This window comes from Nannospalax galili, unplaced genomic scaffold (genome assembly GCF_000622305.1).
Source record: "Nannospalax galili isolate Female #2095 unplaced genomic scaffold, S.galili_v1.0 scaffold310, whole genome shotgun sequence".
NCBI lineage: Eukaryota > Metazoa > Chordata > Mammalia > Rodentia > Spalacidae > Nannospalax > Nannospalax galili.
The window spans coordinates 739,569-754,670 of NW_008328488.1; the positions used below are offsets into that span (position 1 = coordinate 739,569).

The 15,102-nt window shown below is 49.1% G+C and overlaps 1 protein-coding gene across 3 annotated transcripts in view; it reads right to left on the bottom strand.

Moving 5' to 3' along the window:
* Positions 1–15,102, bottom strand: part of Nav2 (neuron navigator 2) — a 402,958-nt gene that overhangs the window by 258,136 nt on the left and 129,720 nt on the right. For all 3 annotated transcript variants that reach the window (XM_017796647.2, XM_017796645.2, XM_017796641.2), the window contains exon 3: positions 9,936–9,988. In XM_017796647.2, the coding sequence (XP_017652136.1) occupies positions 9,936–9,988 (53 nt within the window). The remainder of the gene's footprint in view (positions 1–9,935; positions 9,989–15,102) is intronic.

Here is a 15,102-nt window from a genome sequence, read left to right on the forward strand (position 1 = left end):
GGCCCAGAAGTACTCAAGTTTCTTGAAAGAATTTTCAAGTATTTCACATATTAAAATTTGAGAAGCAGCATCGCCTGTCTCCAAGAAGTCCCCTGGATGGTCAAATCATTCACAGTTTACCTCTCCCATTTGAGCAACATGTACTGAACACTTCTGGTACCCAGGGCCAGGAGCTAGGGCAGAGATGAAGCCAGGTTACTTGCATGACAAAGCTTTGATGTTGTTAAATAACACAAAATATGATCAGTCTCTTGCAAAAGTTGCTTAAATATCACGTTGATTATATGAGAAACATCCACGAGTTGGGGAGCAGGACCTACGTCCGAGTTTACATTTGTATGAGACTTATGTATTCATATCAGCTGTGGGGACTCAGATGAGATGGCACAGCCTACCAGAGCTGCTCAGAGCCTGGGATACCTGTGGGGGACGCTGTGCAGGAACTGTGGTCCGACTGCTTCCCATGCCTCCCACTCCCCGCTGCTTGGAGCATGCAGAAATGGAGAGCCCCGTCTTCACGTATGGCAACAATTGGGGCAACTTGGCTAAGAACCCCACAGAGCTTCCTTCTGACTCCTCAAGTCCCCGTGCTTGACTCCTAGGGCATGTTCTTCTCCTGAGGCTGCGAAGAGCGGCTGCCACAAACTTAACAGCTTCAAACAGCACCTTAGCTTACATTCCAGGGGTCAGAAGTCCGCATCAGCTTCACAGAGCTAAACTTGGGTTGTTTCAGGGTGGGGTCCTTTCGGGGGATTCTGTACAAGATGTTTCCCTAGGGCCCCGTGCATTCCTTGTTTCATAGCCTCTTCCTGTCTCCAAGGGAAGCTCTCTCACTTCTGCCCTCTTCATAAAAGGAAAGGTCCATGTGCCCACACTAGGCCCCCTCAGATAACCATCCCAAGTTACAATGTTTAGCTCAATCACAGACTATATCATCGTAAGTTTCAAACCAGCATATGAGCATGTCATGGGCATCAGGAAGCTGCCTGGATATGGAGTCCTTACTGCATGGATGTAGGGACCTTACTGTATGGATGGGGGTTATTTACTGCATGAATATGGGGTCCTTGCTGCACGGATGTGGGGTCCTTGCTCAGTCTTGCATTGTTGAATATCAACTTTCTTTTTAAAATTTTTTTAATTAAAATTTTTTTAATTTCATGTGTATGAGTATTATGCCTTCATGTATGTAAGTGCACCCATGTCATGCAGTGCCCACGGAGGACAGAAGAGGGGATCAGATTTCCTGGAGCTGGAGTTACAGACAGTTGTTAGCCACCATGAGGGTGCAAGGATTCGAACCCGGATCTTCTGCAAGAATAGTGGTGCTCTTAACCACAGAGCCATCTCTCCAGTCCCTGAGTATCTACTTTTGAAGCATGAAGAAACCTCTCATTACACAGATCAACAGGGAGGGAGTATGTGATATGTAATGGGACAGGAACTGTCCATCTGATGTACACATGATGTGAGCACCTCACACTCCCCTTTCTTTCCCCTCACAGGCTAGGGATGGCATCCTCTAGTTCCCTTTACAGGAGGGAAGTCATTACAGAGATTCTGGCCCTGTCCAGCTCATGCATCCAGCAGGCCTGCCCCAATCCAGTCAGTGTATATCCTTCACCCTGAATCTCCTTCCCATGGCAGAATACTTCACCTTGAGCTTCTGTTTATGGCCTGTGAGGGGCTGGTAGCAAAGCCTCTCAGTGTTTTCTCTTCTTGGATCAATGTCCTCGCATGCAGTGATGCGTACTGATGAAAAGGGTTCACTTGAGCCAGGCCTCTAGCATGGAAACTTTAGGGTGCCACTCGTCAGCTGGGTGGCCTGAGGTTACTCAACTGCTCTGCTCTCTGCCTGTTTCCTCTACTGTAAAGTGGGACTCATTACAGCTACCTTCACAGGTTACATGAAAAGGAAGTCAGTTAATGCAGACAAGTATCTACACCAGTGTCTGGCACACGGCGCGTACAGGTTGTTTCCTGAACAAAAGCAGAGCACCAGGGAACAGGTCCGTGGCGGGGCAAAGGGGTGAAAGGCTGTTCACTGTGACCTCAGCCGGCCCTGCAGAGCACATCAGAGAGGCCAGCGTCCAGTTTGTCCTGGTTCCTCCTTACACTTGACAGGATGAGCAGCACAGCCTCCTCATCCCTGAGAGCTGTCAGGAGGCTGAAATGAGCCACAGAATTGGCTGTGCTCAAACTGGTGGATGATCATCCTGACCTCCGTGTTAACCTGTGGTAGCCGTGAGCATGTCTCCACATGCTCACCTCCAGCAAAACCAAAGAACACAAACAAAAATAAGACATAATTCCTATTAGAATTTTCCTATTTGGGCTTTCTAGATAAACCTAGGAAGAATTACGAGAAGGAAAGTCCTTTCTAGAACAGTTTTAGATCTGTATTTCTGAAATACCCAGGGTTCCGGTCATTGCTCAGCTAAAGATAATGAGATGAGATGAACTGCGTGCTGTGATCCTTCTGCCACACATAGAGCAGAACCAGCAACCTTCAGCATCTACCTGTTCGTCTATCTACTGGACACACACCGACCACCTGACTACCCAGTACTACCCAATGCATGTCAGTCATCTACATGGCAGGGGCTGCTCAGGTGACAGATACGTATCTCCTCTGAAAAGTCCCATAAAGAGACACCTGTGGGAAAAAGAAACTGGGGGAGGGGCACAAAAGACTGGCAGGTCCCACACTACCTGGACAGACAAGCAGGAGTCACTCCTAGCATCGAAGACACAAAACCTGGATCAGCCCTTCCTCATGCACCTCAGGGCGGCTAGCCCAGTGGTGAAAGGGAACAGTCACTAGACCCTGAAGGACTTTCCATCTTGTTCTTGAGAGCACAGAGAGTCAATGACAGTTTTAAACAGAGGCATGACTGAGGCGGAGTGTCAGAGACTGCCACTACCCAGCCACATCGCAGCCGGGATGGTGGGTAGGAAGCCCTGAGTGTTTCCCGTTGGTCTTAGTCTGACTGCCTTCTGCTTTGCTATAAACGCTACGTGGCCTTTGAGCTTTTCTCTGTTCCTTTTTGGTTCTGTCACATGTGTGTGCCCTTAGGGCCATGTAAAAATAGGCCTAGGAGCCCTGGGCAAAGGGGACTCAGCTGCCTAAGGATCTCAGGCACTCCACAGGCATGCAGCTAGCTTGCTGGAAGGCTCTGGGTCACTGTGCCTGGAAACCCGATCTGGTCGCAGATGGCCCTCTCCTGGCCCAGCAGGCTCTGTAGAGAATGAGACCCAGAGACCTGGCGCCCAGAGGCATCTCAACTAGGGGCCACCTGCCTGGTGGTGGTATGTGGGTTGTCAGTGACAGGTCAACTGGGGCCTTTCCCTGAAACATCCAGGCCCCTCCCTTCCTGATAACTCCCAGCTAAGCCTGGGTGCTTCTGACTCCAAGGACGATAAACACGGAGAATGAGAACCGGTGAGGCAGACACTATTTTTATTGTGCCCTTTCTCCATCATGGTGGTGAAACTGTAGTCACCAAAACTAGATGGACTTGGTTTGAATGCCAACTCTTCTTCCACCTAGGTGAATACCCTGTTCCAAAAATCCTCAGTCCCCATATGCAAACATAGCATCCTGGTTTGCTTTCTGTTCAGTGATAAGCACCACGGCCACAAGCACCCTGGGGAGGAGGGGTTTATTTGGTTTAGAGGTTACAGTTCATCATGGAGGGAAGCCAGGGCAGGAGCTCAAGCAAGAAGTAGAGACAGGAACTGAAGCAGAGACCATGGAGAAATGCTGCTTACTGGCTTGCTTTTCCTGGTGCCTGCTCAGCCAACTTTCTTACACAAACCAGGACTACCTGCCCAGGGGAGGCACCGCTCAGAGTAGACTAGGCCCTCCCCCATCTATTATCAATCAAGAAAATGACCCCACAGACATAGTCACAGGCCAATTCAGTGGAGGGGTTTTCTCAGCTGAGGATCCCTCTTCCCAAGTGTCAGGCTGCCACCCAAGACTAGCCATCACATATAGACGGAAACAAAGGAGGGGGAAGCAAAACCATACCCATCCGGAAGCAGTGGCGACGGCTAGTGCTAACTGCCAGCTCAATGAGATTCAGAATCACCAAGGAAACAAACCTCTAGGTGTCTGTTTCTAGGCTGACTGAGGCAGGATTGACCCCAACCCAAAAGAGCAGCGCCATTCCACAAGCTGGGGTGCTGGACCGAATGAAGGAAGCAGCGAGCTAAGCTCCCCCATTCATCTCTCTGCTTCCTGAATGCAGAAACAATATGACCAGCCACTTCAAGCTCCCGCCGCCATGCCTTCCCCACGAGGACGGACCCCGCCCTCCAGCTGTGAGCCAAAGAATCCCTCCCTTCCTGGCTGCTTTTGTCAGCTATGTGTCATGGCAATGAGAATAACTAACAGGGTGACGCTGAGGAACTGCGTGCGGCTGGGTGGGCTCCTGGCACTCGGTACCAGTGAGAGCAGCCCACAGTGGCTCTGTGAGGTGTCTTCTCTCTCATGTGCCCCAGAGGAGGAAGAGAGCTGCTAAAACCAAGTGGATTCTCAGGGACATACTGAGGGGCTAGGCCGGAAGTGACCGGTGGGTAGGGCTGGCCATTCTCCACAGATGTGTGTTTCTGTGACAGTTACCCACCTTGAGCGACCACTGTATGAACTAACATCTACTGGGTGAAGCTCCATGTCCAGTAGTATGTATGAACACCACACACATCATGTTGTGGAAGCTTCAGAGCAATGCTGTGAGGTGGGTTCTGTGAGAAGGTTCCGAGAGACAAGTGACATGGCATGAGAACACAACAGTTGATCTCACGGTACACGTGCCTCAAGGGGATGGCTGGCAGCCTTCAGAGGTCAGAGTGAAAGGAAGACCTAATCCAATCACAGAGGGAGGAGAGGGAGGAAAGGGAGAGAGGAGAGCTGGCAGTTGCCCCGTCTCCCTCCCCCACCCGCCTCGTTCCCCCACCCCCCAGCCTGAGCCCTGGTACTGCCATGCGCCTTCACAGCTCCACTGCTGTGTCTCCCTAGGTCCTGCTTAAGGAGAAGCTGGCCACAGAAGCCCCGCCCTAAGCTGCCCACTCAGCGATTCAGCCCCTCACTTGAAGTGTGGGGTCTGCATACTCTTCTCATGGAACTTCTAGAAGTTTCAAAGCATTGCCCTCCCCTTGTCTGCATGTAAGTGCACACTCTACTACCCTGGGAACTTGGGTGCTAACATTTTCCACAGCACAGAACAAGGAGCAAAGGCTGGCTTCTAAGGAGTAGGGGAGTTCCGCCTGGGGTCTCGGAGTCCCAGATGACAGTGGTCCAACCTCTGGGGTCCACCATCCGCTTAGGCTGCGGCACACAATTCTGGGGTCTCTACCGCGTGGGGGGGTGGTATTTTTTTCTCTGAGTTCCCAAGTGTTCTACATCATTAAAGACACAAAGCACTAAGATGATGTCACCACCAAGGAAACCACCACGGACTGGGTGCCGGCCATGCTGGGAGAATGGAGGGACTAGCTCACCTGTGCTACTGCGGAGGCGAACTGAGGGTGTTTATCTAGCACTCTAACAGCACCTGGCGCAAACACTATGGACTTTCATGTATTTTGCCATTTTAATTATTATGATTTTTTTCATTGCCTCGTTAGTTTGCACAGAAATCTTTATGAGGTGTGTACTGTTATCATTCCTACTTCAGAGGACAGGAAACCTGAGGCTTCAAAAGAGTAAACAATTAGCTCAAGTCTGAAGAACAGGCAGGGAGCTCAGGCCTGGCCTTGCTGGCTCCTGGCCCAGGCAGCCATTGATCTAGGTGTGCCAGGGCAGAAGGCAGGATGACTCCCAGAGAGGCACACAGGGGAGCCAGAGGGCAGCTGGGAGGCCTGGTCAGAGGGCGAGGCAGGCCTGGGGCCTTTTTCTACAAGGACACACAGTCCTCCCAATCCTATGCCTCTCCTCATGGAGGACAGAAAGCAAGCTGCTTTAGAACAATGATTAAAAGAGAAGACCACTCCTGCCACAGGCTATTCCAAAGCTCCACAGCGACCAGAGCCTCCAACGTCTCAGGGGACACTGAGTCTGAGGTGAGAAGAATGACCCTCTGGCCACCCAGCACCCGCTGGCTGAATGCCAAGCAATATTTTTCCTTCCAAACTAATGTATCACTCTGCTGTACAAATCATTTGAAGGCCAAAAAGATGCCCCTTGGTGACCATGGCAACATTACACAGACAAAACATTTCAAACAGCTTTGACGCACATACAAACTTACTGAAGGCCCAACAAGATGTGTTTAGTGGGGGTCACGGCATGGGGCATGTTCTATCTACAGCTCCATGTCCAAGGATTTGGCCCCCAAAGTATCAAAGTCATGCTCGAATAAGCCAACAAAGTCTGTAAAAACAAGCCGAGGCCAGGCTTGCACTGGAGAAGGAGAATGCTACCATTCATTTTTTTTTGTATCATCAGTGCTATCCAGGTTCATCTTCTGAAGGTCAAGGGGTGGTGGGTGCAGAGAAGAGCATCAGGCTAGAGTCCTGGAAATAGCACCTCACAACCCAGCACCTGGGCTTCGACCTGAAAGGGGCGGTGTCATGGCAGCCACAGCAGATCAGGAGGACTAAATGTACATGCCAGTATGGCGGGGCTTTTAACCAAGCACCACTGTAGACAGTCGTCAGCGCTGACATGAAGTCAACAGTTGGGCAGAGCCTGCAGTTCCCAGAACCCCATCAGTGCCACATGATTACCTTGGATTTCTTCCTTTAGAAAAGGTCATTCTGGGACTCCCCCTGGATATAGCAATCTGGGGAAAGATAAGGGTTATTCCAAGTCTAATAAGATCTCTGTGCTTGTAGCAGATCCCACCTTTCACTCTGGGCACAACAGGGCAAGGGCTGACACCACAGAGGGCTCAGAAGGGGCTTGCAGCTGTAGTTCTGGGCTTTAGACGATCAATTAACAATATTCTCTGGAGATCCAAGGCACCCTCCGGCAAGTGGACATGCAGAAAGGGGGTTTGTTCATGCCTACTGCCTCTGCCGGGTTCCATGTTCCACACACCATCTTCTGTGCTGAACCCTCTGCCTTCCAAGACTCACCCCTTCCAAGGCATTGCCCTGGGGGTGGAACAGGCTTGCTTTATGCTACGCACAGGTGTCTGGGAGTTGCTGCAGAGTCTGAGTGTTCTAATTGTTCTCTGGCCTCTCACCCACTTATCTGCATGTCCTGTGGGCAGAGACCGTACCTTGCTGTCTACTCTTTACCTGGACAAGCTCAGGGCCTGGCACCATGTGATTGCCTGCTGACTGACAGACCAGTAGGATGCAAATCATGCTCCTCCTCTGAGAACCGGAGTACACTGCGCCTCCTTTGAGAATGGGGTACACTGCGCCTCCTTTGAGAACGGGGTACACTGCGCCTCCTTTGAGAACTGGGGTACACTGCTCCTCTCTTGCCCCCTACAGTTGCTTTTCTTCAGTTCCATTCTCAAAGGTCCTGGTTGATAATCTGTTTCTGTATTTGGGGGGAGTCACCCTCCCAATAGCTCATCCTTCCCCAAGTTCTCATTTCATTGTGTGCTAGCCTCCCTCTTTCAAAAGGATGCTTTCTCTCAAACAAGAGCAAATGGCCATCACTCATCTTCCTAAATAATGAACGCCTAGCAGGGACTAACCTCTTGGGAGTCCAGAAATGGTGGCATACTGTGCCACACTCTCAAATTATGTTTCCCATGCATAGACGAGCTTTAACCTGTGTGTGATTTTACAGACACACACACACACACACACACACACACACACACGCACACACGTAGAGTTAATGGTTTGAGTATGAAATCTCCTCCTTTGGCTCACACGCGTTTGAACACTCGGTCCCTAGCTGGTGGTTCTGTTGGGAGATTGTGGGACCTAGCTGGTAGACATGAGGTCACAGGGGTGGGGGCTTGAGGTCATTCCATTTCCAGGATGAGTTCTTTGCTTCCTGATCCATGTAAATGTAGCCAGTCACACTAAGTTCCCACTGTCACGGGCCCAGCCACTCTAACTGCCATGCCCTCCCCACCACAAAGGGCCATGTTCTCTAAACTGTGAGTCAAAATAAATCCTTCCCCCCTTTACACTGTTTCTGTCAGGTATTCTGATCCAGTAATGAGAAAATCAGCGTACACACACACACACACACACACACACACACACACACACACACAGGGATGTTCAGCCAGCCAGAGCAACAGCTGACTTACTGCATGACCTGACCTGGTAAGCTGTCTTGTGCATGGTCTCTGTTTTATGATGTATGGTAAAGGGCAACAGCCCTGTTGTCTATACCACCAACAGCATAGAATGCCTGTGGTAGTCATTCTTCTACCTTCCTGGACTCACATCCTGCTTACTGAACCCTTGCTTTGCTTCCCCACCCCAGACTGGAACTAATTATCCCAGGCAATTAAAGGATTTTTATATTGCTGTTCTAAAAACATACTCAGCATCCCCCCATGCCCCCCCAAATAGCTGAGCTGTGGAGAAACCACAAGCTTGTCTTGCTGCTATGATAGTATTTATAAAAAACACATTTGCAGATAAAAATAAATTTGCAAAGAAGAATCTGAGATGGTAATATTTTATAAGCTTGAAAGTGGACTAATAATAAGCAACACCTCAAATAAGTGGTACAAAAATACATTTGTACCAAATAAAATAAAAGGTTGCCGACCTTCAAATGTCAGCTCTACACACATGACGATAGGCTGGAACACATGCACTAATATCCACCCCAGAGGGAGGAAACTCCTGTCCTTCATGTGAAGGCACCACTGCATTTGTACAATTCTTGCACTAAAATTAAGTCTTCTATCATCCAAAATTTCTCAATTATTAATACACCAGACAGCTGCAGTAGCACCAGTAAAAATAGCAGCCAAGCCGTCCCCAAACGCAAAGCAGCTCTCAGAGTCCTGCCTGGGGATTTTCCTATGGAAAGAATGGCTGGACTCCGGATCAAATGAAAAGAAACACAACCTCCAGTGGACTCACTAAGGAGAAGAAAGTTACTCCAGAATATAAACTGAAAACTGGCATACCACTGCACACACGTCAGCCTAAAAGTGTTGTCTGAAAAGGCTACTTCTCTTCAACTAAAACCATACTTGTATGTATTGTGTGTGTGTGTGTGTGTCTTAGGACACAAACAACTCAGAAAATTAAACAGAATTCAAGAAATGCCAGTCACTCTGGTCATCACCACAGCACCTATCAATGGTGCAGCTTGGGGCGGGGTGGAAAAACATATGCCCTGTTTCAGATTTATGGAAGCAAATGAATGCCCAGGCATCAGGACATCCTGACAGACCCTGACAACAGTGTCCAGAAGTGAACCACTGAGCACTCCAAGTACCATCCGTTTCCTCCGAACGCAGTGATCGGTTTTAAGTCAATGACTTTCTACAGCACAAGGAACAGACTTAAAGATTAGTTTCGGCACTTTTAAAGCTTAACTGCACCACTCCAGCGAGGATATCGCTTGTCAAGGTTGCTGAGCAGAGTCCAGATGTGACTGTTCATTTCCCGTTGGCCCTCACAGTGCCAATTTCACACCCTCTAACCTTCACAGGCAGTCAGACTGCATGCCCCACCACGGATCAGAAGGGTCTCATCACCCTGTCCCAGCCTCTGCACCTCACAGTGGCAGAAATCGGTTCATATCTTTGAGTCATAGACTCTTCGTGTTCTAAACATGTATGTGTCTGTGCCCACTCAGCAGTTTATTTCTTAATAAAAGCCAACAAACATCTCAGGAGCAGAGCGTGGCTACTTGAGACGGTGTGTTAGTGTGTTAACACGACCCCACAGGGTGGAGCGTCGGGTGTAAATGTTTTTAAAGCTGGTCAGGTCTTTCTTTTAAAGACATGGCCTGCTAACCTTGCACAAACACTACCCAGGGACCCACTTACCATTTGCGATCTGTTCTTTGGACAGCCATTGATGTCATCAATCTTTTCATTTGCTGTAAGAGGAAACAGAAGTCAGGAAAACAAACAGTCAGCAGAGAGACACTTGAGGCCAACCAAGTCCCAAGGCCCACACTGGAGTCTCTCAGATCAAGGCCACATGTGAAATGCTGAGACGCATCTAGCAAGCTTCAGGACTTACTCACAGAGCCGCCGTCCTCTGGGGACAGCTGGGGCAAGGTCATCAACACTTAAATCAGAGACAACTGCATTGATGGTGGTGTGGCCAGGAAGGGCACCGTCCAAGTCTGGGAAACGGTGAACTGGGATTGCCCTTCAGGCTCCAAAGAGACAAATTTAACACAGATGGGATGGTTCTGAGAGACCAGACACCTCCCATTCCTGCGGGGACAGAAGCTCACTGCACCTGTAGGCAGGAGTACGACCTTGCTTTTGACTGTCCTGACGCCAGCCAGTGGAGGCCAGTGGGGAGATAGAGAGACTGAGACCCCAAAGTGGCCTGACCAAGGCCACAGACCAAGCCAAATAGATCAGGGTGCACACAGGCTCGACGTCCAAGCTGTACCTCTGTACTGAAAGAAAGGTGCCCTGAATGAACAGGAACCGAGTCCTAATGAAGAGCGGGGACAGCCCATTTTCCAGTGGAGAGCCCCTGGTAGAGCAAACCCAAAGTTCTGTGAAAAGGTGAGAGGGAGCAGGAGCAGAAAGACAGGGGATGCTGTGCCAAAAGCACTGGGGGCAGACACTGCCATTGCACCCAGCTCTAAAGCTCCCAGCCCCCAGCTCAGCTGCCCCCCAACCTGTCTAGGCTATAAATTCTTCCTCTACAAATTGGAGCTAGCACCACCTTCCTGAGGAGGAGCAATGAGGATGAGATAGCAGGAGATCAGTCAAGTAGCACAGTGCCCAGCACACAGTAGGTGCTTCATAGGTCATTAGCCTCATGATACACTCTTATCCCGATGACGCCATGGAAGCCAGGGCTTAGAAACTCAGCCAGTGCTCCACAGAAAGGAACACGGGATTTGATGCCTTTACAAGCGCTCTCCGGCCCCATCTGTACTCCCTAAGCCCCTGTGTCACTGTAGCACACTCAGGTCTCCGCTCTGCAGGACTCTGCCCTGCATCTCACACGGGCACACCTCGTGTTGTCTCCCCAACCCAAGCTGCAAGAGCCTGGCGGGCGTGCCAAGGTCACTTTTCACATTTGTCTCCTCAGAGCTCAAAAAACTGCTTGCAAAATCTAATTCCTCCCACTCCCCCCAACTTCTCATCAGATTTTAATGAATGCAAGGGCTAAAATTTCCATAGAGAGGAAAGATATTAAACTTATGTGAAAAGGATAATGGAATCAGAGCACCCCAAACTTGCAAGATTTCAGAACTTGCTTGCCATGGCCCTAGATCGGGTTTATGTTTCGTCTAGCGTTTATGTCTTAAGAGAGAAGCTCAAAGGACAGGAGATTCTTAAAATCTAACCAGCACAAGCTGGCCTGGATAGCTAGTATAAGACTGCCTAATTTACACCTGCCAAAGTTATTAGATATTTAAGGCAGCGACCCACCAGGGGACCCTCAACCTTCAGAGATATAGTCAAGGATTTTCAACTCTGCTTAATGTAAGAACACTGGGATAGGAGTTTTAGAAAGCCTATGACCAAAAGAGTGTCAAGAAAAGACATAAAGAGATGCCCAATGGCCAGGGACGTGGCTCAGTTATAGAGCCCTTGCCTGGCATGCACAAGACCCTGGGTTTAATCCCTAGTGGAAGGGAGGGAGGGAGGGAGGAGGGAGAAGGAGGAGGGAGGGAGGAAGAAAGATAGGGACATAAGGAGTGGGGGAGAGACAAGGAGGGAGGGAGGTGGTCAGTGAGCAGACCAACTCAGACATTTGTTCTTTAGTCCATCAGAAAACAGAAGTACCCAGAATAGATCACTGTCACATAAACTCCAGAGACAGATTTCTATCGGCTTCATTTCCTACCATGACCCCAGAGCTCAGGGCAGCGCCTGGCACAGCAGCCGTTCAGTAAATATTTGTCAAATGGAATGAAGAAAGGGGAGCTCTGAACATTTCAGCGATGGCTTTGCTACCCAGTTTGAGGCAGCTGTCCCTTCACTGGTAAATATAGATGCACACACTGAAGACAAGAAAAGAAGCGGACACCCTCGTAACATTCCTGCTCCCGTGGGAAGCTATGGCAGGCACAGTGGCTGGTCTTGGGCTTCGATATGCTAGAGGAAGCATGTGGTTCTTGAGAATGGACAACCAAGGTGTCATCCACTGCATACTCATGAGAGCCAAAGTTGTAAACCACTGAGTCCTGATCAGTACCTACAATCAGTGCCCACTTCCTTAAGTCCTGGCCAGTGCCCACACAGCTTTAGATCTACCAGGGCTCATCAGAGAGAAGGGAGGGTAGCTGGGATCCTAGAGAGTCACTTGGGAATATTAAAGATTCTTTGCTATTGCATCTGGGTAACGGAAACGAAAGAGTTTGGTCTAACTGTCCCTCTACTTCTCACTTGCAGCCCCTCACATAAGCCTACTCATGGGCTCTGTGAATCCAAACACCAGTGCCCCAGTAATCTAATGCTACCATTTACAGCAGTGGAGATAAACCCACAGTGTGGCGTCTACTTAACGTCACTCAGTCCATGCAAAGACAAGTCAGCAGGCTAATCCAACTCAAATTAAATGCTAAAGACTACAAGGTAAGTCTTGGGTCTCCTAGTTTGCAGTTTTATGTAGCTTAAATACCTCTTACCTAAACCCCCAAGAATCCCTATGGTTGTCATAAATACTCAGTACTAATTAGAAGCACTGCTGGTTCTTTCGGACCTTCATAGCCAAATGTATTAACTCAGTGTAATGGGTCTTCGGTTGGAGCCAAAAAGCAGATAATTAAAGAAGCAAAACATTTCTCTCCAGAGTGTTCAACCCTGATTAAAACCGGCATCTCCAAAAGCCTATGATAATTTATTTTCCCAGTCTGTTCAAGACATTCTCAGCCCCACTAACATGATCTGTCTGCACACAGGGTGACAAGTTAGTGATTGGAAAGCATGCAGGACATTTTAGCACACCTGGCTATAGAGAGAGGTACAGTACCACAGGTTACCTAAACTTCCAGGGCATGATCACAACGGCAGCCCGGGGGCGGAGTGGAAAATGAGAGCCTCTCAATTCTCCCCATTCCTAGGAGGACCCCTTCCTTCTTTCCAGCTCTCTTCTTCAATACCTTCCCTCCCTCCCTTTTCTCTGTCTCTCTTCCCTCCCCTCCTCCCTCCTCCCCTCCTTTTACTGTAGCTCCTTTGGAGTCTCTCTCTAGTGACAGCAAAGTGAACAGATGTGAGGCACCCACCTCCTCTCTTCACATGGCTTTCCTGGCCTCGAGGAGCTTCCAGGTACCTGGGCACTGGAATGAGGTGGCAGCTTGTGACTCAAGATCCTCACACTAGCAAGAGGCTGAGTGTGGAGACCCAACCTTCTGTTATCAAAGGCAGGGACTTCAATGGTAACAGTGGAAGGCCCACACTTCCACCTACCCGACAGAAGGCACAGTGGGGAAGGGTGGAGGTGGGGTCACCTGGGACGGGTGAAGACTGAGTAGAAACAGGTGGTCGAGCATGAAGCTTTCTCTTGAAGTCACAGATCTGATGCCACTTCCCAGCTGGAAATAATCTGGGTCCTAGGCGGAAGCCCAGCATCCCCTGTGCTATACCCAGGGACCCCGCCTGACACAACCCTGTGGACCCTGTGTTTCCTCCCTCAGGCTTTCCTCACAAGCCCCTCCTCCAGGAGCACTTTCCTGGTCTGCTTCTGCTTCCCACCTCCCACCTAAGTTGAGATCCATTTTCTCTCTCCCTCTTCCCAACCCCTCTTTTTCCTCTATTGAGGAACACATTATTTTATTTTAGTTTTTAAAATATTTATTATTTTTATCTTATGTGTATGTGTGTTATGCCTGCATGTAGGTAAGTACACCCGGGTTGTGCAATGCCCACGGAGGACAGAAGAGGCCGTCGGATCCCCTGGATGCAGTTACGGACAGTTGTTAACTGCCATGTAGGTGCTGGGATTGTAACCTGGGTCTTCTGCAAGAACAACCAGTGCTCTTAACTACTGAGCCAGCTCTCCAGCCCCCAGGACACATTATTTTTAATAAATCATCTGATTACCATTTTTGACAGTGTCTTGATATGTTACTTAGGCTGGTCTTGAACTCCTGGCCTCAAGTGATCTCCCTGCCTCAGTCTACTGCTGGGATTCTATAGGCTTGGATTCTATAGGCATGCTCCACTACCCCTGGCCTGAATCATTTCAGAGTAAGCTGCACAGCTCACACCCTGTGCCCCGTATTCTGTGTGGATCTCCAAAGAACACAGATACCATCTTTCATGGTACAATTACAAAGTCAGAAAATTAAACATGGATGTGATGCCAGTACTCCAGGTTTGACAACCAACTCAACACTGTCTGAGAAGGAGCCCTCTTCAGCTTTCTTCACTCTGGAATACTTTCTTACTTTGTCTTTCAAGGCACTGATGGTTTTGTGAAATACGAGCTAGGTATAGATCAGTTTTGTTGCTGGCTTAATATTTTTTTTTTAAATAGAATATTCCACAATTAGGGTTTGTCTGAAATTCCTCGTGGTTAGTTTTAGATGCTCCATTCCCGACTGGATCACCAAAGAAGTTAGGTCAGGTTCATCATAATACAATATCAGAAACCCATTGACTCCCATCTACCCCTTACCAGACTTGGGTTCTCATCACATGACCATGATGTGTTCCTGATAACCCCTTTCATGGCGACCAGATCTCACTTTTCAAGACGCGTACAAACAGGAGGCCCCGAGCTTTGCCTTCGGCAAGCTCCTCCAGATTCAGTGCCCACCGAGGGCTTCCACGAGGCCTGCAGCTCCCTCTGTGCTTAACAGCAGCAGCACACTCTTGCAGCATGCCCCTGTCTTCTCCAGCGATGTGCTTATTTGTAAATTACCTACTCATTGTCTGTATAGCTCATATTTTACTCTGTGATTATAATCCACTAATGTCTCAATTCATTCTAATGCCCTGGTTTAGACTGTTCTTGGCGTACCTGATACTCATGTGATACTAAGAAAGAACCTGGTCAATAAAAGAGGGG